The following is a 26,536-nucleotide window of genomic DNA, read 5'->3' as shown; positions in this document are numbered from 1 at the left end:
TGGAGGGATTCTATAAAGTATGTTAGTTCATTGACAATGCTGTTCAAGTCTCCTATGCCCTTCTTGGTTTTCTGTCCGCTCTGTGGCTCTACTCCTCCTTGCAATTCTCTCAATTCGTCGCTTCTTACATTTTGAAGCTGTTATTAGGTGCACCAGAGTCTACAACTGTCGTCTTCATGAACTGAGCCCTTTTCCATTATGAAATGATTCTATCTCCAGTAATAGTCACCGTTCTCGTCTAACATCAGCACAGCGACTACAGCTGCTGTGTGTTCTTCATCCTATTTTTATGGTGCAGATTTTTAGTCACCTTTAAGTGTAATGCTTAAATCTATTTAAAGTTAGTTGCTTGTAGGCAGTATGCAGTCGGGTCTCACTTCTTATTCAACCTGACAATATCTGCCTCTCCATTTGGGTGCTCATATTTCTACTTGATGTGGTCACGGAGATGCTCGAGTTTAAACCTACCTTATTGGTGATTGCTTGCTATTGTTCTTCCTTTTGAATTATTTCTGGTGACTTTGTTATTTCCTTTTATGACCTATCAAGACTGCACAGTGCCGGCACCTTGGCTCACTTGGTTAATCCTCCACCTGCGGCACCATCATCCCATATGGGTGCCAGGTTCTAGTCCTGGCTGCCCCTCTTCCAGTCTAGCTCTCTGCTGTGGCCCGGGAGGGCAGTGGAGGATGGTCCAAGTGCTTGGGCCCTGTACCCTCATGGGAGACCAGGAAGAAGCACCTGGCTCCTGGCTTCAGATTGGTGCAGCGCTGGCCATAGCGGCCATTTGGGGAGTGAATCAACGGAAGGAGGACCTTTCTCTCTTTCTCTCTCTAACTCTGTCAAATAAATAATAATTTTAAAAAGTAAAAAAAAAAAAATCTGCACAGTGGTTGCTGCAGGGTAGATGGGGTGGGTGAAGTACCGTGGCAGCTGATTACCTATAGATATCCCCTCAGCCTCCGTTCCCAACACAAAGCATCTAAACCCCTGGGGACTCACTAAGTGCTGGCGATGCTAAGAGCACCTTCTGCTCTCACATTTGCCCCGTTGACTGTGATCCTCACTCAGAGGTCCAACTCCCTCAGGACTTCCCCGGTAATGGGGTGACTCTTGGTGGGCTTCTGGCCATAATCAGAAGCTTGAACTTTCAGCCCCACCCCTCAGACTCCAGGAAGTGGGGAGGAGTCGGCAGTTGTGTTAGTGATTGATCATATGAAGCCTCCATTTAAAAACCCCTAAAACACACCGTTCACAAAGCATCTGGGCTGGGGTCCACACCCACGTGCCAGCTCTACAAGAGGAGGGACCCTTCCAGACCTCGTTCCTGTACCTTTCCTCCCGGCCATTCGTATGCATCCTTCCTGGTACACTGCTGAACACAGCACTTCCCTGGGGTCTGTCAGTCATTCACCCAAGTGATCCAACCCGAGTAGGGGTCCTGGGAACCTCTGCTTTGGAGCCAAGTCCGCAGCTGTGGGCGATCTGGGTGGTGTCTGATGTTGAGGGCCATCTTTTTCATCTCCACTTCCCCAAACTTTATTAAAGAAAAAAGTGATGATAAACCTCGAGAACACAATTTTCTAGGATTCATCCCATGAAAATGTGACATTTGATTTCCAAACACATGCCCAAAGCATACATGGTTCCCAAATGTGAAAGTGGGGAGAAGCTGAAATCCTCAAGTGTTCGTCTTTCCACATTCCCCGGTCTGTGGTCTGTCTTTGCCTGAACAGCTGCCCGGCTCCATTCATTTTTGTCTGCAGCAATTGCAGAAGCTGAGTGGCTTCCTTAAGAACCGCATCTTCTGTGCCAGAACCAAGAACATGTTTGTGTCAAGAAACAGGAGAGCCCTCTTTTGTTTGATTTGCTTTAGCCGCCAGACCCTGTGTCAGGCTGAACCAAAACGCAGATTGTCTTAAGCATTCCCAGGTCATCGTCATGACGCCGAATCTGAAGAAAGTGAGCTCAAGCCATCACACCACCCTTGAAATCGGGATTATTTACTTCCAAATGGATCAGCAGCTCTGCATTTTTAGTTGCATTGTCAACAGTTTTTTTGTTTGTTTGTTTGTTTGTTTTGCATTAACAGGTACTCAGTCCTTGTATTTTTTGGTATTAGTTCCATGTTCAAGTCTAACAGTTAAACCAAGAAGCCAGTCCATTGCTTGCTGTCTGTCTTGAAAGCACAGTTAATGACTGTAGGATACTTTGCAGAGAACTTGGGCCAGCCACTGCTGCGGATGTTCCTTAAACTACCTCTGTCTTCAATCTTAGCATCCAATTTTCCGATCTTCAAGCCAAGCCAAAAAAGTCTCTCCATTCTGCGTCATCTTTGTGGTTGAAGCTGGCAGGGCTGTGGTAGTGAAAGTCACCCACTGGTGTTGGAACACAGTCCTGGCTTCTCACTCTGGTGCCCTGGACGCAGCCAGGGGAGGCGAAGCGGTGGCACAGGCACCAGTCAGGTCCTCGGTATCGCTCCGTGTGGATCCAGGATTACTCTCTGGTATCACTTTCCTTTCATAGCTCTTGCGTGAGTGAGCTGGCGAGGAACTATTTCAGGTTTTTTTGGACCAATAAAGCCTTTATTTCACTTGTGCTTTTTAGGATATTGGAATAAAAGACTTCTAGATTGGCTTTAAAAAAAAAAACAAACCCACCCTCAGTACTGGGGCCGGCACTGTGGCGTAGCAGGTAAAACCATTGCACGCAATGCTGGCATCCCATTTGGGCGCCGGCTGCTCCACTTCTGATCCAGCTCTCTGCTATGGCCTGGGAAAGCAGTAGAAGATGGCCCAAGTCCTTGGGCCCTGCACCTGCATGGGAGACCTGGAAGAAGTTCCTGGCTCTGGATGGGCGCAGCTCTGGCCACCATGGCCATCTGGGGAGAGAACCAGCAGATGGTAGACCTCTCTCTCTTTGCCGCTGCCTCTCTGTAACTCTGACTTTCAAAGAAATAAAGATCTTTAAAAAAATACTTCTGGCCGGCGCCGCGGCTCACTAGGCTAATCCTCCGCCTAGCGGCACCAGCACACCGGGTTCTAGTCCCGGTTGGGGCGCCGGATTCTGTCCCGGTTGCCCCTCTTCCAGGCCAGCTCCCTGCTGTGGCCAGGGAGTGCAGTGGAGGATGGCCCAGGTGCTTGGGCCCTGCACCCCATGGGAGACCAGGAAAAGCACCTGGCTCCTGGCTCCTGCCATCGGATCAGCGCGGTGCACCGGCCGCAGCGCGCCGGCGGGGGCGGCCATTGGAGGGTGAACCAACGGCAAAGGAAGACCTTCTCTCTGTCTCTCTCTCTCACTGTCCACTCTGCCTGTCAAAAAATAAAAAAAATAAATAAAAAAAATACTTCTGTATTCCAAAGATATTGCTCTGCTGTCTTCTCAGGCTTCCAACGAGAATTCCACTGTCATTCTTCCTCAGTCTCCCTACTGAGGCCCCATTGATTTTCTCTTTCTCAGGAATAGTAAAAAGCTGAATTTTAAGGTGTCTTAGTTCAGCTTTTTTCATGTTTCTTGCACTTGAGTGTCTGTGTATTTATACTGGTTATTGAATTTGGACTTTTATTTGACATACAAGAGAGAAGGACAGAGCACACACACACTCCCAATTTGCTGTTTCACACCCCAAATGCCTACAAGGGCTGGGCCTGAGCCAGGAGCTCAATCTATCTCCCACCTGGGGGACAGGAACCCAATTACTTGAGCCCTAACCTGCTGCTTCCCAGGGCCCGTACTGTGGGAAGCTGGCATCAGGAGTGGAGTCAGGAATTAGACCCAGGCACTCCAATATGGGACAGGGGTGTTTTAACCTGCACCTTAACTTCTACGCCATTAACTTGCCCCAAATTTGGACATTTTTTTTTTTTTTGGACAGGCAGAGTGGACAGTGAGAGAGAGAGACAGAGAGAAAGGTCTTCCTTTGCCGTTGGTTCACTCCCCAGTGGCCACTGCGGCCAGCACACTGCGCTGATCTGAAGTCAGGAGCCAGGTACTTCTCCTGGTCTCCCATGGGGTGCAGGGCCCAAGCACTTGGGCCATCCTCCACTATACTCCCTGGCCACAGCAGAGAGCTAGACTGGAAGAGGAGCAAGTGGGACAGAATCCAGTGCCCCGACCAGGACTAGAACCCGGTGTGATGGCACCGCAAAGCAGAGGATTAGCCTAGTGAGCCGCGGCGCCGGCCCCAAATTTGGGCATTTTTAAGCCATAATTTAAATTTTTTGGTCCCTCTCTCTCCTCTCTTCAGGGATGCCAAGTGTATATATAACTGACTACTTGAAGTTTTTTCAGAGTTCACTGATGCTCTGTTCATTTTTTAAGTCCTTCTCTACCCTGTTGTGAACAATCCCTGATACTGTACCTCAGGCTCATAAGTCCTTCCTGCTGGAATGTCTAATCTGCCGTTAATTCTATCTAGTACATTTTTCATCTCAGATATAAATTGAACTTCTAGAGATGAAAAGTGTATCTTCCATGTCTTCTACTTAATATAATCAATCTGTTCTGTAGTTTTGGGAACATGAGCTAGAGCCACAATTGTCTTAATCTTATCTGCTAATTATCATGTGCCACTTTCCAATTTCAGCTGATTGATGGTGATCCGCACTGTAGGTTATATTTCTTCGGGGTGGGGGGGGAGATTATCTCAAATTTTCGATTGGATGCCAGACATTGTGAATTTTATCTCACTGGGTGCTGAACATTTTATATTCCTGTCATTATTCTTAAGCTTTGTTCTGGGATACAATTATTTGAAAATACAGATCCTTAACAGGCCTTGATTTTATGCATCAAAGCAGCTTTGTGCCTAGGGTTCATTTTTCCCATTTCCAAGGGAGGCTCCTGTTTGGTCTATGCAAAACCCTATGCGTTATGAGGATTTTCAGTCTGGCTGCTGGGACTAAGCACTGGTCTCAGCTCTGTGGGGTGTGTGGCCACTGCTCCCCATGCCCTCTCAGGGGGCTCTCTCCCAGGCCTTGGGTTGTCCCTTCACATTCCTTCACTACCAGACCCTCTGCAGAGCTCCAGAATTCCGTGTACCTCCCCTCTCTCCTACTCTCTCGTCAAACCCAGCCACAGTGGCTTCCCAGACCTAACTCCATCTACTTAACCCAGAAAGAACGACCAGCAGGCAGCTCCTGGGTTCCCGCTCCCTAGTTGTAGTCCTCATTTCTTTCCTCCAGGCACTAAACCAGAAATCATCAGCCTCCCGTTTCACTTGATTGTTGTCACTCGGGGATCACTGTCACTTGTTGCTTGTAATAAAAATCCTGAGAGCCACTATTTCCCATGTTTTGCCTATGCAAGGCCAGTCCCCTCCCTGATATTCCATATAGGGCAGAGGCAGCAGTCAGGACCGGGGGTGTCATCGTAACACTGCTGACAGCGATAGATGTCCCAGAGTAAAAACATGGAAGGGAAACAGAAGTTCAGGGCTTTATCCTCTTCCAAGTCACATTAAATTTGCATAAGGGTTTAAGGATCCAGGAGAAGAATGCATTTATGTATCTTAAGGATACAAAGAAGTGGAAGCACACTGACGTACCGGCAGAGGTAACAGATTGTCACCAAACAGCAGGCAATGTGCGACTCAGCACTGCCTACAGAGGAGTGGGCCCAGGGTGCCCATCGGCAGGTGAGGGACCTGGGCCCAGCCCCACCGTCACCGGCAGAGCCAAGCCCTGTGGCTGGCCAGGGTATCCTCCCATCAGTAAGAAACTAGGAACCCAACCTCAGAAGCCACAAGCCACGCAAGTGGAGAGGACAGCACTGTGTTTCTGATAACTGCCTTTCAAACCCCAGCAGATTTAAGTATAGAAATGATTAAACGAGGGGCCGGCACTGTGGTGTGGGGTAAAGCCACCCAGGTTCACGGTCAGGGTGTAGTGGATCTGGGGTTCAAGACCTGGCCTGCAAATATAGTCTCTGCTCTCCCCCTCTGGCCCATGAGCAGCGTGACCCCTTGGGGATGAGTTTTGTTTTCAGAGGATCCCAGCCCCAACACAGAGGGTGGGCTGGGTAGGAGGCAGCGTCGGGGGGTCCAGCGAGGACATGTCTACAGCAGGTGAGCAACAGCAGGAAGGGCCCGCCATGACGGGCAGTGGGGTTGGGGAGGACTGTCAGAGGGCAGTTGCAGGAGGCTGCTCCGGTGGCTGCCATCAGACGATGGAGAGTCAGAGGTGGCTCTGGCTGAAGCCCAGGAGCTGGGCTGAGCTGGGAAGACAGCGGGACAAGGCAGAGAAGAGGCAGGTTTGGGAGAAGGGAGGGATTGGATCCCAGCACCTGAGAAAGCAGCGTGGGAGCCCTGGAGTGGGGCAGAGGTCGGGGCTAAAATGGGCAGCTTACTATTTAGGGGTGCAGACAGTGCTGCGGGAAAGAATAGCGTGAGCCAGTTCAAGCCAGAACTAGTTCTTGACTTGAGCTAGGCCTTCGCTTTGGTTTGCTTGCCACTTCTTCCCGACCTAGGTCTCCAAGGGCTGGGAACTGAAGGCAGCTTTTCGCACCACTCCAAAGAGACGCCAACACAGACAACCTTATCAAAGGACACCAATGAAAACACAGCAAGACCCACTCACTCAGGGGAGTGACACAGGACACTCCTCAAGGCTCACCCCTGTGCTCCGAGGGCACCAAAGACCATCAGACGCTGGACCCACCTTCCAGGGGCAACCGTAGGCCCCTGTCCCTGGCATTCAGACACCTGCCATCCACCTGTAGGCTATGTGGGCCCCTCCACCATGTACGTATTAATGAAACCAGAAGTATCTTCCATAATTTAGGATCTGGTCTTGCCTTGAAGTTGCCAGATTCTAGACACTTGGTTATTTCTCCTTTTGTTCACTCGGATCAAAGGGACAGCATGCGATCTTTTTTCCACTGTTTGAGCAGACCCATTACAGCAGCTGGGAAGTGCTGATGGAGTTTATCAAACACAATTACCCCTGCTCGACCCCTTGCTCCCCAGGATGCCTCTCCCAGCCAGGAGAACAGCACTCTGCCTCTCAGAAGGCCCTGTGCAGATTCGAATGGCTTCCCAGGGGTCTTTGAGTGGCATGTAATTACACTTAATTTAATTTTTTGTCATTAGTCCCAAAGGCTTTGATCGGAGGTCTCTGTTATCCTGATATAAAAAAATAAAGCTCCACCTCAAATTAAATATCTGCCTGTGTCTACAGTTTCCTGGTTGCCAGGTCACCTTTCATGGACACTTGTCACTCTCAAGGTCTCAGGAGGGGACACGCCCGGGAATCTAACAGCATTTGGGAATAGGGAGCTCCTGTTGAAACTTCAGAGGAAGGAGAAAGCACCATCATCCCCCGGGAGGGTTCAGGCAAGGGACCCCTGTGTCACTCACAACATGGCCAATCTTCCACTTCCAGCCCCACAGAATCCCTGCCCTGACAGCACGCTGCACCTGTCCTCCAAGGCCGACGAGATTGTAGAAGCCAGAGCCCGTAAGCGGACAGCAGCAGGACAGAAGCCCGTAAGCAGGACAGATAGCAGCTCGTGGCCATGTGAGCACAGGTGGTCAGTGAGGGGCTTTGGAAAGAGGCCCACCCTGCCCGGGCTGGCCCACTTCAGCTTCAGGGTGAAACCTGCCCCGGTGGCTGAACCAGTGTCACATTGTCTCAACTCCCCGTTCTTCAGGGTCTGCCTGGGCCCCTGCATGGGGAGTGGTTCATCTCTCACACTGCCTTCCTCTCGGCCCAGCCCCTGGTGCCATCTTGGGAGACCACCGCCCCGGCCGCCAGGTCCCCAACATTCCCAACCCAGCGACCTTCCTCTTTGCCACTTCCGGCCGCCCATCCTCCACAGCACACCGTCTATCTTCCCAGCAGGGAGAACTTTCTCTGCCTTCAGGGTTAACCTCCACACCACGCCCGATCAGCACCCCTTGGTCTCTGACCCCACCTGGCCCCCCCAAGTCTGCCAGTGCCTCCCGACTTGACTTGCCCATCCAGCCACATCCTGTAGGGGTTTCCTTCTGTTGTTCTCTGGTTAATCACCTCCTCTGGAACCTCCTCTTATCTTTCCATCACGTCTGCCCCCACTACACCACCACCAAACTCCTAATCCTGGAATAACCTTAACACTCACTCATTACCAGCACTGCTGAAGCCAATCCTCGCCACACGCAGGGCACTGCCCACAAAGGGACAGCTTCAGCCACCCCTGCTCACCCTCATTTGTCAGCCCGTGGGGGCTGTTCTGGACTTTTGCATTTGTCCTCAAGTTCCCAACCCAACTTCTTCTTCTCAACTGTCCCCAATTCTTTACAGAAAGACACACACACACACACACACACACGGCCATCAGCCAGCACAGCCTCCCACAGTCCCTCTGCGTCTCATCTCACCGCACCATGCCGTGCCAGGGGGCTCACTCAGGCAGGTGGCTCGCTGGCCGCTGGGTCACCCACAGGGGACCACCTAAACCGCCTGCAGGTGGCAATGCCAGGCTCCCCTCGACCACTTTATCTCTGCTGCTATCCCACGGGCTGCCCGTCCCCTGTGTTCCGCACCGAAGGTGCAGCTCCCGCTCGGGCCTCCAGGCCTCCAGGCGGGGTCTTTCCCTCCACCCCTGAAGGCCAGCGCTGCCCATCTGTCTTCACACATCTCGCTCCTCAAAGCTCAGCCTCCCACAACCTTGGCTGACACCCTTCCGGAAACCAGCAGCCATCGGTGCTGGCGCCAGTGCCCTTGAACGCGACGCCCATGGCCTCGTCACAACGGCAGACCTGCCCCGTGGACCTCCCACCGTGTCTGTGAGGGTCTAGTGGCAGCACAGGAAAGGTTTACCAAGTGAGGAAACCTCAACCGGACACCAGCCTTTGGGGCGGCTGGAAGCCATCACTAAAACGCGAGAGCGTGGAACTTTGGAGCACACAGAGGTCGCCACCAGCAGGGGGCGCCAGCGTGGGGACGGACACTCAGGCCCTGGCGGCTTCAACAAGGAGCAGGCACCCAGGCATCCCCGAGACCCAGGCATGTCAGCCAGGGTTCCAATGCAGGAAACCCAATCCAGCCGGGAGAAGCACCATCACCAAGGAATTGGGTGCCTGCAGAATGAACCACAGACAGGGCAGGAGAGGGCCCAGGCTAGGCCATCAGCAGTGACCACCAGAATCCCGCCACCCAACTCATCTCCCAAGCTGCCGCCTCTACTGTCACGGGGATGGCAGGCAATCAGAGCTCAGCTCACGGCCATGTTGACACTGCCAGATCTCTGGTCCCAGGACAAACAGTCACGGCCCCAGGACAAACGGTCACGGCCCCAGAACCACGCTGGCCCCCAGCAAGAGCCAGCATAGCAGGGAGTCAGCCTGCGCTCCACATGGCCTTCCGGGGTGGCGTCTCCAGGGTTTCCTGCTGGAAACCAACCTGAATCTAGAACCCTAGGGGCAGGAACACCCAAGCGGGGTCTGCCACGGGGGCAGGGCGTTGGTCCAAAGCCTCCTCACACTGCAGAAACGGGCAGATGCCCCGAAGGCTGTGCAGCTGAGCATGGACCAGTCCCTCTGGGGGCGAGAGTGTGGTTTGGTTATTTGCTTGCTTTAGGTGAGGATCTGAGCAGCCCCTGGAGAGAAAACAGTGTTTGCTACGTGAACTGCTACAGGAAATTTCTGGGGGCCAGCGCTGTGGCACAGCGAGCTAAGCCACCACTTGAAACCCCGACATCCACATTCAAGCGCCAGTTTAAGTCCCGGCTGCTCTGTTCCCATGCAGCTCCCTGCTAATGCGCCTGGGAAAGCAGGAGATGGCCCAAGTGCTCAGGCCCCTGCACCCGCGTGGGAGACCCAGATGGAGCTCCAGGCTCCTGGTGTCAGCCTGGTCCAGCCCTGGCTGTTGCAGCCATTTGGAGAGTGAACCAATGGATGGAAATTGTGTGTCACTCTCCCCTTTATGTAAGTAAATCTTTTCAAAATAAATAACTAAAGATGTCTCTGGGTGGGGGACATTCCAGAGCCGGTCCCGGTGACCTACCAGTGTCTTCAGCGAAAGGCGGCACACACCACCAGGAGAACCATGCTGTGATTCTGAAAGCAACTTTCCATAAAAGGCATGGACCCGGAACCAGGCACCTCCGTGTCCCCATCTGTCATTGGACTGTCTGGGCCTCGGGTCAGTCACAGCCAAGCTGCACCGTTCGTGGCCTGGGGTCACCCAGGCAGGGAGCGGGGCTGCCGAGAGCTCTCTGGGAGCTTCCGTCTGAACAGCTAGAGCTGCATCCATCCTATCCCAATTCCCCACCAGTCGTCCTAAGAAAAAGGGATTGTGTTGCTTTCCAGGGCGTTGCAACGATCGGTCTTTAACCATCTCTCTCAGAAATGGCTTTTTCTTTTTTTTTCTTTTTTTTTCTTTTTTTTTTTTTTTTTTTTTTTTTTGGACAGGCAGAGTGGACAGTGAGAGAGAGAGACAGAGAGAAAGGGCTTCCTTTTGCCGTTGGTTCACCCTCCAATGGCCGCCGCGGCTGGTGTGCTGCGGCCGGCGCACCGCGCTGATCCGATGGCAGGAGCCAGGAGCCAGGTGCTTTTCCTGGTCTCCCATGGGGTGCAGGGCCCAAGCACCTGGGCCATCCTCCACTGCACTCCCTGGCCACAGCAGAGGGCTGGCCTGGAAGAGGGGCAACCGGGACAGAATCCGGCGCCCCGACCGGGACTAGAACCCGGTGTGCCGGCGCCGCTAGGCGGAGGATTAGCCTAGTGAGCCGCGGCGCCGGCAGAAATGGCTTTTTCAAGCCAGCCAGGAGACCATGCAGGGCTCTGCACCGGCCCGCCACACCAGGACTCTGCTCGTGCAAGGGACTTGGAGTGGCCAACTGTGGCCTTCCTGTCCACACAGGCGTTTCCGGCACCACGGCCCACAGCACCCAGCTCCGGGCCGGGACCACAGCACAAAGTGAATCTCAGAATAGTGGGCCCAAAACGGGCTGCTAGGTCCACCAGCCAGGCACCCTCACCTTACAGACACAATGGGGGGGGGGGCAGCAGTGGAGCAGGGCCGCCCCCTGCCCACCTCCTCCCGCGGGCTCCCTTGACCCTCTTCTGCTGCCCATTCTCCCAGGACTCCCTTGTTAGGCGGCTGCAGGGCTCCCCTGGGGCGTGAAGCACTCCCAAGAGATCACAGCCCAGGAGAGCCACAGCCGACAAGCGTCTCCATTCACCCCACTAACAGCTGGCTGTGCCCCGACACTCGTTCCCCTCCCCGCTATCTCCTCCTACTCAGGCGGGACTCCCGGTTTCCATCCCCACACAGAGGCTCCCGCTGAGGCCCAGTTCCCCATCTGGCCCCCAAGCTGCTGGGCCTGGCTTGGCAGGGAGCAGACACGAGGCCCCCAGGGAAGCAAAGCCCACCCCAGTCGCAGGCCATTGTCACGGGGAATCTCCTCAAGGCCAAGGTCAGAGTTCAACAGGCCCACTGCTTCAACCGATTGGCAGTCCATGCAGTCGGGAGCGAGAGCCCCTTTGGGAAACATGTGGAGACCCCACAACTGGAGCCCCGCCCACAGGGGGGCTCTGCTCATCACGGGTCTGGGTGAGCAGTCACACAGGACTCAGCTGTGAAGCTGAACTTTCCGCCGGCGCCAGGCTTTCCTGGCCAGCCGCCCCCATTTTTTCCGGTCTCCGCATCTCGGGGCGCCCTGGCGAGGCCTCCCACAGAACGGCTCTTACGTCTGCCCGGCAGGTGCCACCTGGGTCTCCCACAGCACCTCGTCCGGTCCAGAACTTAGAGTCGCCTCCTCAACAGTCCCCTTCCTGCTGTCCTGGCCACCGCCATCTGCACGTGGTCCTGGCTCATCACCAAGCAACACTCTCCAAAGCAACGAATTGGGTCTTCCAGGTCCTCGTGCTCCGACCCCTCAGCAAGTCTCTGGGCCGCAGGTGCTCTCGTGTGCCTGCACGGCTTTGGACAAAGCCGGGAAGATGATGCACTGCTTCGTAGGAATGGCCCATGGATTTCTTTTGTTGGAGGCCACTGCCCTCGCCGCTTCCTCACCTCGGCCACCCTGGTCCAGAACGTGCAGCGGGTGAACCTCTCTAGTGCGCCCTCGCCTTCCAAGCCTGCAGATATCCTGCCTGTCTTGCATGTGGCTCCTATTTGTCACAGGTGTCACGGGGCTGCAGGTGCCACCCCCCATTTTACCAGGGCTGAGTTCCGTCTCCCCACGACAGCACTTCCTGCAGGAGCAGTCCCCATCCCCAGCTCCTGTAAACCCCGCAACACCAAAGGCAGAGGAGCCCGGACACTGGGAAGGAGGGAGAGATCTGGTGCCAAGCGCCACTTGCTCACGGTTCAGAGACCCCCCGAGGAGAAGTAACTCCCTGGCGAGCAACAGGCAGGTCCCCACCTACCTGCTCAGCCAGAAAAACACTGGGCGAGCTGCACTGAGGGAGGAACCCCCCCCAGGCACTCCCCCACCAGGCACCCAGCCCACACCAGCCAGACGAGCGGCAGAGGGGCAGCCCCACACCAGGCGGCAGCAATAGGGGGCCTGAGGGTCCCCAGGAGGCCCGAGGCAGGGGCCCTCTCTGTTATCTCCTCGAGGGCACGTGGGTTTGCGGGAGGCCCACCCTGGTGTTGGGCCATCCAGGGAAACACAGGGGCCAGCCCCCAGGCCTTCCAAACAGGGTGCCTTTGTCCCCACTGCCGCCCTGGCCCGCAGCCCAGCTCGGCTTCAAGGGAAGATTGAGGTCAGAAGGGCCCGGGAGTGGCTGCAGCCTGAAAATCGCTTTGCGCACACAGACAGGGAGCCGGTCACCTCCTGCCACGGTGACCCCTGAGCCTCTGGGGGCAGGGGACAGGCAGGGCCGGCCTCCCCTTGGTGATCACGACCGGGTCTGAGCCGGAAGGGTGGGCGGGCAAACTCCCAGAGTGCTCCATTTGGCCACCGCCTCTTTGCCATCAGCCCGGGCCAGAAGTCTGGACCGAGCTCTGGGCAGCACACAGACCCGATGCCAACAGGGGCTTCCAGTCCACTGGCGCCAGGAGCCACGGCCCAGGCAGGTGCACTTGGCCAGGCCAGAAGGGAGACGTCCCGAGGCGCCTTTGGGAACTTGGAAAGCTCCTTCCCCGTGAAGCCCCCAGGAATGCCGTTCACGGAGGTTAGGGAGAACAGCGCTGTCAGCACCCCACAGACCCCCTTCCCAAAGCTCCCTCTCACAGGGCTCAGCCGCACAAGCTGCCTCAGAGGCCAGTCCTAAGCTTCCAGGCGCACTGATGGGCTCTTTTATGAAAAGGCCAGATTCTGCCCGGCCTGGTGCCAGCAAGAGTACTCTTGCTGGCCTCATGCGCCATCTCCTGGACAGAGGAGGTACTGCGACCAGGAGATCCTGATGGGTCCAGGATTCTGGAGAATACTTGGAGCACCTGACAGGCGGGGGGGGGGGGGGGGGCGTGAAAAATACCCTTGAATGCCAATAAACCAATGATAGATTTCATTTTCTATCAGAGGGGCATCTAAACATATGCACCCTTTTGTTTTTTGTTTTTTGTTTTTTGTTTTTTTGTTTTTTTTTTTTTTTTGACAGGCAGAGTGGACAGTGAGAGAGAGAGACAGAGAGAAAGGGCTTCCTTTGCCGTTGGTTCACCCTCCAATGGCCGCCGCCGCCAGCGCGCTGCAGCCGGTGCACCGCGCTGATCCGATGGCAGGAGCCAGGAGCCAGGTGCTTTTCCTGGTCTCCCATGGGGTGCAGGGCCCAAGCACCTGGGCCATCCTCCACTGCACTCCCTGGCCACAGCAGAGAGCTGGCCTGGAAGAGGGGCAACCGGGACAGAATCCGGCGCCCCAACCGGGACTAGAACCCGGTGTGCTGGCGCCGCTGGGCGGAGGATTAGCCTAGTGAGCCGCGGCGCCGGCCTTTTTGCTTTGGTTTTTTAGTCATTTCCAGTGTGTCATGCTTCACTCATCACTCAACAAGCATCTAATGGTGCACCTGCTGGATTCCAGATGCCTCACTAGGTGCTGGAGTAGACGTAAGTCAGGCAATCAGTCCCTGTTCCCCAGACAGCTGAAGTCTGGAGATGCAGCAACACGGGAACCACACCAGCAGTGCGTGCATCTGACGGGCACACTACAGAGATGCAGCTTATGCTACAAGGCCCCAAAACAGGAAGTGTGGAGGGGAGCCAAGTGAAACAGAGGTCAAGGTCACGTCTGCAGGTGGTGAGCAGAGAAAATCCGAGGGTGGAGAAACTCCCAGTCATGTCCCCCACCCCCGTGTCCTGCTTCTGTGCCGAAAATCCCGCCACTAGGGTTCAGAGACCCCCATGCCAGTTCACAGGTAAACGCCTGGGAAGAGGAGGCCACGGCACCCTGACCAGCCGTCCCCACAGCTCAGTGTGGCTCAGTGGATGGGAGGCAAGTTTAGGGGAGGTGTGGAGCTGGCAGAGAAGACACTCATGCTAAGTGCTTTCAGCATCTACCAAGCTCAGGCCTGCTGTGGAATGTTCTGGAAGCTGAGACACATGTCAGCCGCTCCCATACAGCTGGAGGCCCTGCATCCTTGCTGGTAAGTTCAGCTCCCTGTGAGGCACCTGCAGGGTCGGACAGCTCCCTGGACTCGGGGCTGCCTCCCTCTAAGCCTCGCCCCAGTCCTGGTGAGCACCAGCCCCGTTCCACCCCTGAACACCTGCTCTCATCCTCTTCTTCATCACCAGCCTCCAACCTTGTGCCCTGCCAGACCCTCCCCTCCTCCTGCTCCAGTCTCCCACAAGCCCCTGGATCTCAACTCGGCCTTCCTCCAAGGGCCTGGTGTCCTAGCCCAGACCCAAGGATACACACAGCTGTTTGCTGCCCAGATCGCCAAGGCCACCTGCTTGGTGGAAGGAGCCTCCAGGGGTCGCCCACCTGCTTCCTGCCCCCCGTCCCAACACCAAATGCCCCTCTGGACACTCCTGTTGCAAACACCCCTCTGCGCCTTCAGTCTCCTGCTAGCACCCAGACTTCCCCACAGCGACGGCTGCAGCTCTGCATTGCCTCCACGCATTCTCCAAAACAAAACCAAAATACCCCAAGAGTCTTGTGGGCTCAGCTTTTCCGCAAAGGGGCGGGAGCAAGAATACCTGGGGAAACCAGGCTGAGCGCCTCTCAGCAATGACCAACCACAACCACAAGGGGGCGGTGTTGGCCAACACCAGCTTCCAGGGCTGCAGGCGTTGCGCAGGGCTGCAAGCCGGGAGGCTGCAAGGCGTCGCGCAGGGGAGGGAGCAGAGGTCTTTAAGGCACTGGGTTCACTTGGTGTTGACTTACACACGGTGACACAAACGGTGGCCGGTGAAACATCCAAGGAGGCTGCTTTGAGGGAGACCCCAACCATGCCACAGAGGGGGCTTGACGGAGACGGTGAGTGCTGGGCACTACGAACGAGTACCCGGAAATACCACACCGCGCCCCCAAAACACAACCATACAACTTCTGAAGATACGTCCAAAAACGGCATACTGCCCATCCATTGTGCGCGGCCCAGCGGAGGTACTCACTGTATCAGTGTTGACTGGCAGGAGAGAGGAAAGGCCAGTGGAGAGCAGTGCCCCCGGCCACACTGGGAGCCCGCCCACCATCAGGAGGGAGCAATGGTGACTGGTGCCCAGGACCTAGGACCTAGAGCAGATCTGTAGCCCCTGGAGGTTTCCAGGACATGCCGAGGTCTTGGCTTAGCTAATGACGGAGCTGGGGCCAGAAGCCCTGGTGCAAAGATGCCCCCCACCCCCCACTCCACTGGACACCTCTATAAGTGACCTCAGATGGGTCAGTGAGCAGTCACCGAGAGCCATGAGGGCCCAGGCTGGCATCCCCAGGCCCCCTCCAGCTCAGAGTGGCCACAGCCGGGGGATTTCTGCTGACATGGGCTCTTCCTGGGGACTTTCCTCTCCCCGGGAGCTCCAACTGGTTAGAGCTCAGGAACACCTTAAAATCTTATTTATTTGGAAGGAAGGAAGGAAGGAAGGAAGGAAGGAAGGAAGGAAGGAAGGAGAGGAGGAGGGGGAGGGGGAGGGGGAGGGGGAGGGGGAGGGGGAGGGGGAGGGGGAGAGGGAGAGGGAGAGGGAGAGGGAGAGGGAGGTCTTGACACCCACTGGCTCAGCTCCCCAAATCCAGATAGGGCCAGGCCAAAGCCAGGAGCCAGGAATTCAATCTGGGTCCCACACTTGGGTGGCAGGGACCCAGGTACCAGAGTGTGCATTAGCAGGGAGCTGGTTGGAAGCAGAGCAGAGCCGCCAACCCAGACACTCCGACACCTCAGCTTTCTCCAAGGTCACCGCAGCCGGGAGTTGGGATTTGTTTCTATCAACCCAGCGTATGAACAGCCATGGGGTTCCAGAGAATTGTAAGTGGGCGGAGAGCAGCTCCATTCAACTAGGCACAGTTCCTTTAGATGACACAGTTCCCACACCCATCCCGCTGCCACCCAATCGCTTAAAACAGAGCTATACCTAATGAGGCTTCTATTTACTTGTGACTTTGTAAGGAGTCATCCACTGCAGGTTCACCCACCACAAGATAGAGGAGGAAAGTGGGGAGGGCGCAAGCCCTTGGCTCTTGGCTGTCAACACAAAAAGGAGATGGCACAGCCGCTGACCTTCTGGTCTACTGTGTCCCTCCCCATGGCCATCGGGGAGGCCAGCAGGAGTTGACTCACCCCCTACTGGTACCTACTGTGGGCAACGCAGCATGCTCTGCCCCCACCAGCCACTCACTCGGCAGGAGACAGGAAACAACACCATTTCTCTCTCCTTATTGCAAAGCAGCCAGAGAGACAAAGCGCAGTTTCCCAGGTGGCAGGAGCTGGCGGCTGGTGGGGGTTGTCGTAGGTGGAGATTGGGGGAAGAGGGTTTTCCATGCTGAGGAGAGTGTCAGCAAGGAGGCAGCAAGCACAGGACATCTAGAAGTGTCCCCCGCCCTCTGCTGTACACCCTGCACAGGCAAGGGCTGCACACGCCGGTCCTCGCTATTCCTCCACAGTGGCTACCACAGGGACATGAGCCTGGAAGGGGCTTGTGAAGTCTTGTTTTGGAGTGAATTTCTCAAAAAGCAGGATACCCCCCGGGGCAATGCAGCAGGCACCTTGAAGGGGAACTGGCTTGCTGAGATGCACCTGCTGTGCCTGCTACCGAATCCGCCCCACTGGCCTCCTTGTGGTTCTGAAGCTGAGTTCTACCCCTTGTCCCTTGCCAGCCAACGCCAATATTAAACTCTGCCTGTAGAGGGCGCCAGAGAACCATCACAGCACCAGCGCTTCTCTCCAAGTCTAGGGTGCCTCCCCTTTTTCTTGCTCCTGCAGGGCTGCCATGCTGGGTGGGCACGCAGAACAGACCCCAGGCACTCGCTTTCATCGAGTTTCTGCAGCTCCCCAGGTTTCCGAGCTGTGGTTCTCTCTAGTTACCTCCTGGAGAGGTCAACACCACCACCCCCACAATGAGTTTTGTTGGCATCCCAGCAGGCTTGCCAACCTTGACCTCAGAGAGACCTCACATTGAGGTCTCAGAAGTGCACTTCCCTAATGCACCCCTTTCTGCGTTTTTTCAAGTTCCCTCTGCCCACTAAGCATTAAATCCTGGGGGAATTACTGCCTGGTTTCCGCCTCTCGACTGGGCTCTGATGCAACACACACAGCCCAACACACTGCCTCTCGGCAGCTGGCTCCTCCCCCCTCCCCAGTCTGCCGTCCCCCCCGCGTATCCTCGGAGTTATCTCGAGTCCTCTCCTTCTCTTTAAATAGCCTCTTAGCAGCCAGGGTTCACTCAGGGAAACACAAACCGTGCCCAAGTGTTTTGAGCAGGAAGGGACTGAATACAGGGACTTGAGTGCTTAAGTTCTAACTTCATCTCTCCCTAGCTGTGTGACTGTGGGGCAGACAGCGTAGGCTCTCTGAACTCACAGGTTGCTCTGAGAACTATAACCTATGAAAAGTTCCCAAGGCATGGTAACTAGCTACTGCCCAATAAATGGAAGCCATTAATATTATTAGAATCCTCTAAACGTTGCAGCACACCAAAGTGGCTCAGTTCCCCGAACAGCCTGGAGCTGAGGCAACCAGGAAGACAGGAGGACATTTCGGCAGGACGTCCAGCCCCGGGTGACCACCTAACTACACGCCGACTTGTTCCCTTTCATGATGCCATCTCCCCTCTCAGAGTTGGAACCCCAAAGACCATCTTAAGGTCTATATAAAATAAACACAAGCGAGGGGGGAGGGGTGGGCACTTGTCTCTCATCGCAGTGCCTGGGTTCAATACCCAGCTGCACTCCTAACTCCAGCTTCCTGCTCATGCCAACTCTGGGAGGCAGCAGGCCATGGCTCAAGTAACTGGGTTCCTGCATTGAGTTCCTAGTTCTTGGCTTCAGCCCTGGCCCAACCCCAGCTGTCACAGGCATTCAGGGAAGAAAATTAGAGAATGGGAGTTCTCTCTCTCCATCTCTTAGATAAACAAAAGACCAAACAACAACACACACACCGTACAAGGGAGCGAAAAGGGAAACCAGTTCTGGCTCAACCACCACCCTTTGCACAGACATAAATCTCAGCTCTGTGTGACTCACACGCCTCACTTCTCAGGCAGCAGTCACCGCACCTGCTTTAAATTACCTCCCAAGGGCATTCTGAGACACGAATGAGATCATGCACAGGAGAGCTTGTGCAGGCTGTACCCATACACGGTCTCCCAGCTGGTTCTTTGCCAAGCCCATACTGAACTCCCTGAATGTGCCCATCAGTCTCCAGCATGGTGCCTGCTTCGCCCACTGCCCTTGGAAGGGAAACTGACTCATCTGCACCTGCAGCTGGACAGCCCGAGGCTGCCAGGCCCTGGGCCACAGGACCTACCCCTCCTCATCCTCCCGCACTTCCTAGCTACAGTCAAGGGGGCCAGGCTCCCTCCCAACATCCCGGTTGCCCCATGGCTGGAATGCAAAGCTGTGTCCTAGGGGAGATGATCCATCCGGGTACCTCTGATTTTTGCCCTCATAAAAGCCTGCTGGGAAACCACAGCAACTCAAGTCATCAGGACCAGTGACACAGAATGCAGGGAGAGAGGCCATGTAGTCGGGGCCACAATGGACCAGCTGAAGTTACGGTTGAGCTGCCATTGGGAGAAGGCAGAAACTGTGCATTTGTTGAAACTGAGACAGAGAAGTGAAGATGGATGCTGGTGAGAGGCGAGAGGGAGCGGGAGCGGGAGCAGAAAGCCCAGAATCAGCCAAGAGGCAGCCAGGACAAAGTGCGCGTGGAAGGCAGCAGCCCTGGCGGCCCAGCCCTACACTTGTCCGGAGCCCAGGGCCGTCCCCACGGGTCTGAGTACCAAATTCAAGCGACAGGGCTTGTTTCCAAGGCTTCCTGTGCTTCTTCCACTGTTGTGGACAGAGCACTCGCAGGCTGGCGCCCTGTTCCCAGAAGAGGACGAGACACACTTGGGCAAAGAGGCTGCTTTGGCCACGCCCCCAGCTGAACGCAGCCTGGATCAGCCAATCGGCAGGTGCCTGAGCTAAACGAACATTGATCACTGTGTGACACTGAGATTTCATGGCTGTCTGATATACAGCTGATAGCAACTACCCTCGGCACTCATTAAACATTTCAGTGCTGTGTTCTTATTTTTAAAGATTTATTTGTTTGAAAAGCAGGGTGACAGAGAGAGGGAAGGAGATCACCCGGGTACTGGTTCACTCTCCAAATGCCTAGGACAGCCAGGGCAGGAACAAACTGAAGCCAAGAGCCAAGAACTCAATCCAAGTCTGCAACGTGGGCGCAGGGGCCCAAGCACTTGCCCCAGCATCACTGCCCTCCCAGCACATTAACAGGAAGCTGGCTCAGGAGTGGAGCAGCCGGGTCTGGAACTGGCACTGCCATGCGGGATGACACAGTCCCAAGTGGCAGCTTAACTCACTGGGCCACAACGCCCGCCCCACGTGGTGCTTTTAAGTGGCTGTCGATTATTTGATCATACGTAATTATTCCTTTGGGAGGGTCTCTCCTAGTTCAGATCTCCAGATTTGGCAAATAAAAACATAGCATGGTCACTTACATTTAAATATCAGGAAAGCAAAATAAGGTTTGGTAGAGATAGGTCTTGTGCCATTTTTATAACGTGTATGCGATAGTTTGTCTATCTAAACTTCAGGTTTAACTGGGGCTCCTGCATGTTTTCCGGTAATCCTCTTCCCAGCGCTCGAGGCAGCAGTGAGAGAGTTCATGTTGATATGAACTGTGACAGCACTGGCTGTCAGGAGACAGAGGCACCGCGCAGGTAAAGGTTTGCAAGGACAACAGGTAGATTGTGAAGGCCCGTGGCCCTCCCCAGTGCCAAACCCGCCCTTACAATAATGTGGGTTATCATTTGCTTGCTTCCTGTGCAGGCAGAGAGAGGGCGGAACACCCCCTCTCACTTTCACATCCAAGGGAGGCAACGTCTACATCATCCCCGCTGCCAGAGTGCCCGGAGTCAAACGTAAAAGAACTTTCCCCTGGTCACACAGCTGGTGAGAGCGAAGCAAAGCTGGAATTCAAATGCAACCCCCCCACCAAGCTACCAAAAATGTTTTGTTGTGGTTTTCCCAAAACAGAAGATGGCCAAATACATGCCAGCCATCCCATCTCTGCTGTTCCCCCTTCAAACCACTCTGCAGCACACTCTACCCTGCCCCAGAACACGAGCTGGCTAGGGCTACTGAGAAAGTGCTACAGGCAGATGGCTCCAGCCACATCGGCTCAATCACTCAGTTCTGGAGGCCCCAACAGTAGTTACCTTTATGTCAACTTGCCTGGGTCACGGGATGCCCAGCTACCTGGCTAGCGTTATTTCTGGGTGTGTCTTTGAGGATGTCTCTAGAAGAGATGAGCATTTGAATGGGTGGGGTGAGCAAAGCAGCCGGCCATCCCCCAGTGTGGGTGGACGGCGTCCAATCCACACAAGCCCTAAACGGAATGGAGGCGGAGGAAGGGTGAACCGACACACAAGCTTCTCCCACCCAGGGGCCTGGACTCAGCCTTCCGCTCGCCTGGTTCTGGGGTCTCTGCACTGGAGTTTAGACGCTGGCTCCTCCCAGGGCTCCGGCTTGCAGACGCTAGATTGTGAAATGCAGTCTCCTAAAACACATAAGCCAGTTCCTTGCACTTCATCTCATTGTTTGTGTCTCCTGTTGGTGCTGTTTCCTAGAGAACCCTAAGGCAAGGCCTTTCTCCCCGGTTTGTAGACAGCTGTCATCCTGTCTTCCCTCAGGCACATTTTTGTCCAAATCTGCTCTCCTTAAAAGCACACCTGCTCTAGGGATCAGGGCCCAGCCTAATGACCTCGTTTTAAAGAGACTGTTTACTTGAAAGGCAGAGTGGGAGAGGGGGGCAGGGGGGCAGGGGGATGAGATTGTCTTCCCTCTACTTGCTTACTCCCCAAAGGGCCAGGCTGAAGCCAGGAGCCTGGAACTCCACCCTGGTCTCCCAGGACGAGTGGCAGGGACCATCATTTGCCACTCCCCAGATGCATTAGCAGGGAGCTGGATCAGAACAGCCAGGACTCAAACCGGATCTCCAACATGGGACGTGGCTGTCCCAAGCTGTGCCACAAGGCTCACCCCATGGCTTCATTTTAAACAAAGTCCCTAGCTCCAAACCACTCGGTCTGAGCTGCTACTACGGGTTAAGACTTCAGCATGCGAACTTGGGGGCTCCCAGCACTGTCTTCTCCCCAGACTCTAACAGAGGACCGGGGAGGGGACTCTGGATTCCAGGTATGTGTCTTCTTTTCCAGAGCGGGCCTCAGGGGTGGAAAGGGCTCAGCCTGGCCCCTCAGTAACAGCCCCTGTGCCTGTCCCACCCCCTTTCTGCGGGCCCTAGCAACCAGTAGAATGTGGGTTATTATGAGGACAGAGGATTGTGACGTGGCCTGCCTGCAGAACCCGCTGGGGCCGATGTCAGTGCCTCGAAAGATGTCCCCTGGGCCCAGCTGGCGGCACGGGGGCTTCGTGGATGGCAACCGAGGACCGGGAGAACATGGAAGGCCGGGGCGCAGGAGAGAGCTGCCCAGCGATGCCCAAGCCGCTGCAGGGAGAACCCGTCCCTGAGGGGAAGCCCAGGGTCATCGTGGTAAGGGGCCTGTTCTCTCAGGGGAGACAGCCCAGCCTGGGGGCACACGCCGGACGGGCCCTGCATCCCAGCCCCACAACAGGCACCCTGGGGGGTCTTGGCGACACTGGGAAGTCACCCGAGACCAGTTGGGGCTCACGCAGGACCTCCTCGTGGGCAGCCCTTTCCTGCCTCTGCTGTGGGACCACCCCACCCCGCATCCTGCGAGTTTAGGTTCTCCCAGCTGCTGCAGACCCTGTATTTCAGCTTCCCTCTGCAGCACCCCAGGAGACCTGGCTGTTCAACCAGTCTCAAAGTTACCTCCAGGGGAGCCTGCAAATCACCAGCAGGCAGAGAGCCCACCCACGTGCAGCAGCCACAGGCTTCTGTCCCCCTCGGTTTCCAGCACCTTATAAACCCTCAGGCCCCAACAACCTATGCAGGGGTGCTTCGAGACACCCCAGTGTTTAGGGGTGGGGGACCCCGTGCTGAGTTCTCATAGCCCCTCCCTCACCTCCCTGCCCTGTCCCAGGAGGCAGAACCCCTGAAGCCAGACTCCTACGACCACCTGGAGGAGACGGCCATTTGCGAGGACGGAGGCTGCCCAGGGCCGCCCCAGGCTGGCCTCACCACCAAGGGCCAGGCGGGTGACGGACCTGAACCCGTGGAGCTGGCCCGGGCCCCGGGGGTGGAGCACAAGACCGAGACAGAGCTGGAGAAGGCGCGCATGGAGTTTGAGCTCACGCGGCTCCGGTACCTGCATGCCGAGAACGAGCGGCAGCGGCAGCACGAGCAGGTGATGGAGCGGCTGCAGCAGCAGGCCGCCGCGCGCCCGGTAGGTGGTCCTGCGGACCCCTGGTCTCCGAGGACGGGGGCTGCGGTGTCCTGGGGCCGTCATACGTAAGACGGTCCTGATGCACGGAGCCGAGGCCCAGGCTCTTGGGAGTTCGCGGGTCCCCACCCCCACCAGCTCTCTCCGGGAAAGGGAGAAACTTCCAAACCTCCTCATGGCTCTCGGTTTGTCCAAACACTCGGTGCCTGGAGCCCAGACATGCGAACCCCTGCAGGCCGACCAAGGACGCTGCTACCTCCCCGCCCCGCAGTGCTGGGGCGGCTCGGTGGGCTCGCGCTGCCTGGTAGTCAAGTGCAACAGCCGTCTTTTCACCAAAAGAAGAGCCATTGCCCCCAGCCTGTCCTAATGGGGACGAGTGCGCCCCCTGGAGGCGAGGCCAGTGATGTGATGAAAACTGTTCTTGTTCATCTCTGCCAACAAGGCCACACAGCTCTGGGCTACAACCCTGGCCCTCCCTTGTGGAAGCACACCCCTAAGGTGTGGGTCCCTGTGGGGTGTAAGGGAGCGATTGCGTGCTGAGCACTCGGCAGCCTGTTAGGTGGGTACCCCATAGATGCCAGCTGCAGCCTCGGGCAGGTGCTCACACACGCGGCCCACTTCTCCCCGTGATGAGCGAGCTGTGCTTCCCAGCGATGGTCCGAGTGACGCTCATTTCTGAGAGGCTTGCCTTCCATCTCTACCCCAGGCCTTGCTGTAACAGTCGAGGAGGATGCGACCTCACGCGGATGCCAGAGATCTCACTAGGGGGTTACCAGGGCTGCATTCAGGAGCACCTTCCAATTACATTTTACCCCGTTCACAATTCTCCACCTTGGCCAAAAAGCTGTCGTGACACACACCGTTGATGGCTTCCTAACGTTAAGATATTACACTACCTGTCGCATCTCTCCAACTGACAAGTCATCTTTTTTTAAAAAAGAAAATGGGGCTCATTTTGCATTTGTTCTCAATGAACACGTGCTGGCTTCTTAATGATTTTCCCCCTTGCTCACAAAATGCCTGCTTAATTACATACTAAATGATTTCCCTGAGCCAAGTCAAGTCTGTTAAACTGGGGTTTTCAGAGTCTACCTCCCCGAACCCCCTTTTTGCATATTTAGACAATATTCAACTATCTATAAGATTCTGGCACATTTCTTGATGTTTTCTGATTCTGTTAAGTTCCAGACTGGTTTTTTCTCAGTGTCCTGGGGTATAGGGGTATCAAGTTGGAGCCTGAAGCTTCTGAAAACAGACTGATACAGTACTGTGCCTTCGGTCTGTGTCTCCCCCTTTGTTAGTTTGAAAATCTTTCTGCTTTCCGGATGGTGTGGAAACACTTGGTGTACGAGAGTGCTTCAAAAACTTTGCAGAGAAGTGGGATAAGATACGCATATGTTGGTGCCCGAAGGCCTGCTGACTTGGTGCTAAGGGTGGAGTGTGCCGAGCAGCTGTTGCTGGGGCCGTGCAGGTGGAGCCCCCACGCACGGCATCTGATCCGGATTTGCCAAGAGCCTTGTGAGGCTTCCTGGTGTAGTCCTCTCTGCTCCCTGCCTTGGGCCCCAAAGAGAGACTGACTGCATTTTGAAAGTCTCAAAGTGTCACAAGTGCATATTGTCTGAAAGTTCTAAGTATACTCCATTAGCACTTCCAACAGCAAACATGGGCAGACGGCACAAGGTAGGGTGAGGTCATGGGTCTGGAGCCACACATAGTCTGTGGCTGGGTCCAGCCCTCCATTCCCATGACAGCCTGGGGTTTATCCCTCGGGTCTCCCGCACGCCTGGCCGCATATTTGAAGATGACGTCGCTGAAGTCACTTGCTGCCCCTGCCCTCAGTCTCACTTTGTCATCTTTGCATGTTACATGGCAGTTTCAACAATGTGACCTTGACCTTTGCTAATGGTTTACAGTAGGGTTTCACTTTCTGTGCACTTACTAAAAGGTAGAAAGTTGGCTTGACCTTGGGCTTGGAAGCACCCCCACCCTTTTCCTGGGGGGGTGGGTGGTGGATAGACTTCATCATATTGAAAACACCCAGTCAGCATGTTTAGAAGATTTCAGTCCCTGCCTCTGGCTGCTATCAGAGAATATGGCACAATTTTTTAAAGTATTTTTAAAAAATAAACTATGGCTGATGACTTACATAGTTGTACCAGTTTTTCCCGTACATAGGCATTGGTGCTTTTTACCGTTCAATGAACTATCAGATTCCAATTATGTAGAATCTGGAAAAGAACAACTCATAGGCAGAATTGGCCGGATAATTCAAGCTGCTTTCCCCTGCGTCCTGTATCTGGAGCACCCAGGTAGGCCCCAACTCTTGGCACCTGTCCCCGGGAGAAACCCAACCTTGGGTCGAAGGACTAAGCCCTCGAGAGCCACTGGGCCATTGGCACCAAAACTGCCCAGAAAGCCAGGCGGAGTGGCTGGGCAGGCTTTCCAGAGGGCAGTCCCAGGACCTGGCTCCCAGCCCGGGGGACCCTGGAGCCAGGGAGAGACTGGCCACAGGGGTTCCTCAGACAGGCAGGGAAGGACGCAGAACCAAAGGCGCTGGCCTCACGCCCCCGGCCAGAGGAGTGAGGACAGCACTCACAAGGTCCCTGCTCCCCACTCCCAGGAGTTTTCTGTCCTTTGCCATCTCCCTCCTCTTCCGCGGGATCATGTGAAGTGGGCACTGTTGCCTTTTCCTTAGGTGCGGCCGACAACCTGCCCGAGGGCGCGTGCAGGAAAGAACGGCGCAGCAGTGAACCCAGCCCTGCCCGGCACCAGCCCTGTCTTCTTTCCCCCACAGTTCCCGGGAGGCCTCCAGGACCTCCTGCTCCCGCAGAACCAGTTCGCCATGCTCCTGTGCTGTTTCATCTTCATCCACATGATCTACGTCACCAAGGAGACGCTCTTCTTCCTCTTCTCCAGGCACTACCTGTTCTGCATTGCCGCCATCTTGCTCTGCTTCATTAAAACGCTGTGGTCCTACTTCCAGGTGCCTTTGTTCTCTCCATCCCTGGGAGCCCCCATGCCGGTGGTATTGGGGTACAATGCAAGCTGGCCCCAGGGCTCCTGGTTCCTGCACACGGTACCCCCCTTCCATCAGAGCCTGTTCTTAGGGGAGGCTCTGGTGCCAGCCACTGACATCCAGGAAGGAGGGAACACACTCGGGCCCTCGTAGGGAACTGGTGGCCTCCCCTGCACCACCACGCTATACCCCAGAGATTTCAGCAGGTGGCCAGAGAGGGAGGCATCCATGGAGAGGAGGGGTCGAGAAAGCCTTACCAGGCTCACAGAGTCCTCCACCACGTATGCCCACATTCACATAGGCCGTTTCTAGGGTGTGGGCAGACTGGGAGACTTGGGCAATAAACTCCAACCCCACTCCTACAAGAGGTCCCTGACCTAGTCCCCAGTATCAGAAACGTGCGTATGTGACCACCCTGGCAAGAGAGACCGAGTTCCCCCAGTGGAGGCCCTCATCCTGCACCATCCAGGTGGGCCCGCTCTCATCACCAAGGCCCTTATAAGGAGAGGACAGGGTGGGGTGAGGGAGAGCAGGGGAGACCACGGCAGCAGGGCCACGAGGAGCGTGGGCAGCATCTAGCTGCTGGGTAAGGCCAGGTACGCAATCTCTGAGAGCATCCAGAAGGGGCCCAGCGCTG

At 55.7% G+C, this 26,536-nt stretch overlaps 1 protein-coding gene and 1 pseudogene across 1 annotated transcript; one reads left to right on the top strand and one right to left on the bottom strand.

Moving 5' to 3' along the window:
* Positions 1 to 256: 256 nt before the first annotated feature.
* LOC127490330 (tRNA-splicing ligase complex subunit RTRAF pseudogene) lies at positions 257 to 15,452 on the bottom strand (annotated as a pseudogene).
* A 6,441-nt stretch (positions 15,453 to 21,893) lies between these two features.
* Positions 21,894 to 26,052, top strand: TMEM247 (transmembrane protein 247). The gene is made up of 3 exons (XM_002709730.5): positions 21,894 to 22,072; positions 22,584 to 22,886; positions 25,678 to 26,052. Exons 1-3 carry the CDS (start codon positions 21,956 to 21,958, stop codon positions 26,050 to 26,052), a joined length of 795 nt encoding a protein of 264 aa, XP_002709776.4. The 5' UTR covers positions 21,894 to 21,955.
* The last annotated feature ends 484 nt before the right edge of the window (positions 26,053 to 26,536 follow it).

This window comes from Oryctolagus cuniculus, chromosome 2, assembly GCF_051225735.1.
Source record: "Oryctolagus cuniculus isolate XC-2025 breed Fujian yellow rabbit chromosome 2, ASM5122573v1, whole genome shotgun sequence".
Taxonomy (NCBI): Eukaryota; Metazoa; Chordata; class Mammalia; order Lagomorpha; family Leporidae; genus Oryctolagus; species Oryctolagus cuniculus.
The sequence above is the reverse complement of the archived record's forward strand: the minus strand, read 5'-3'. Positions and strand labels throughout refer to the sequence as shown.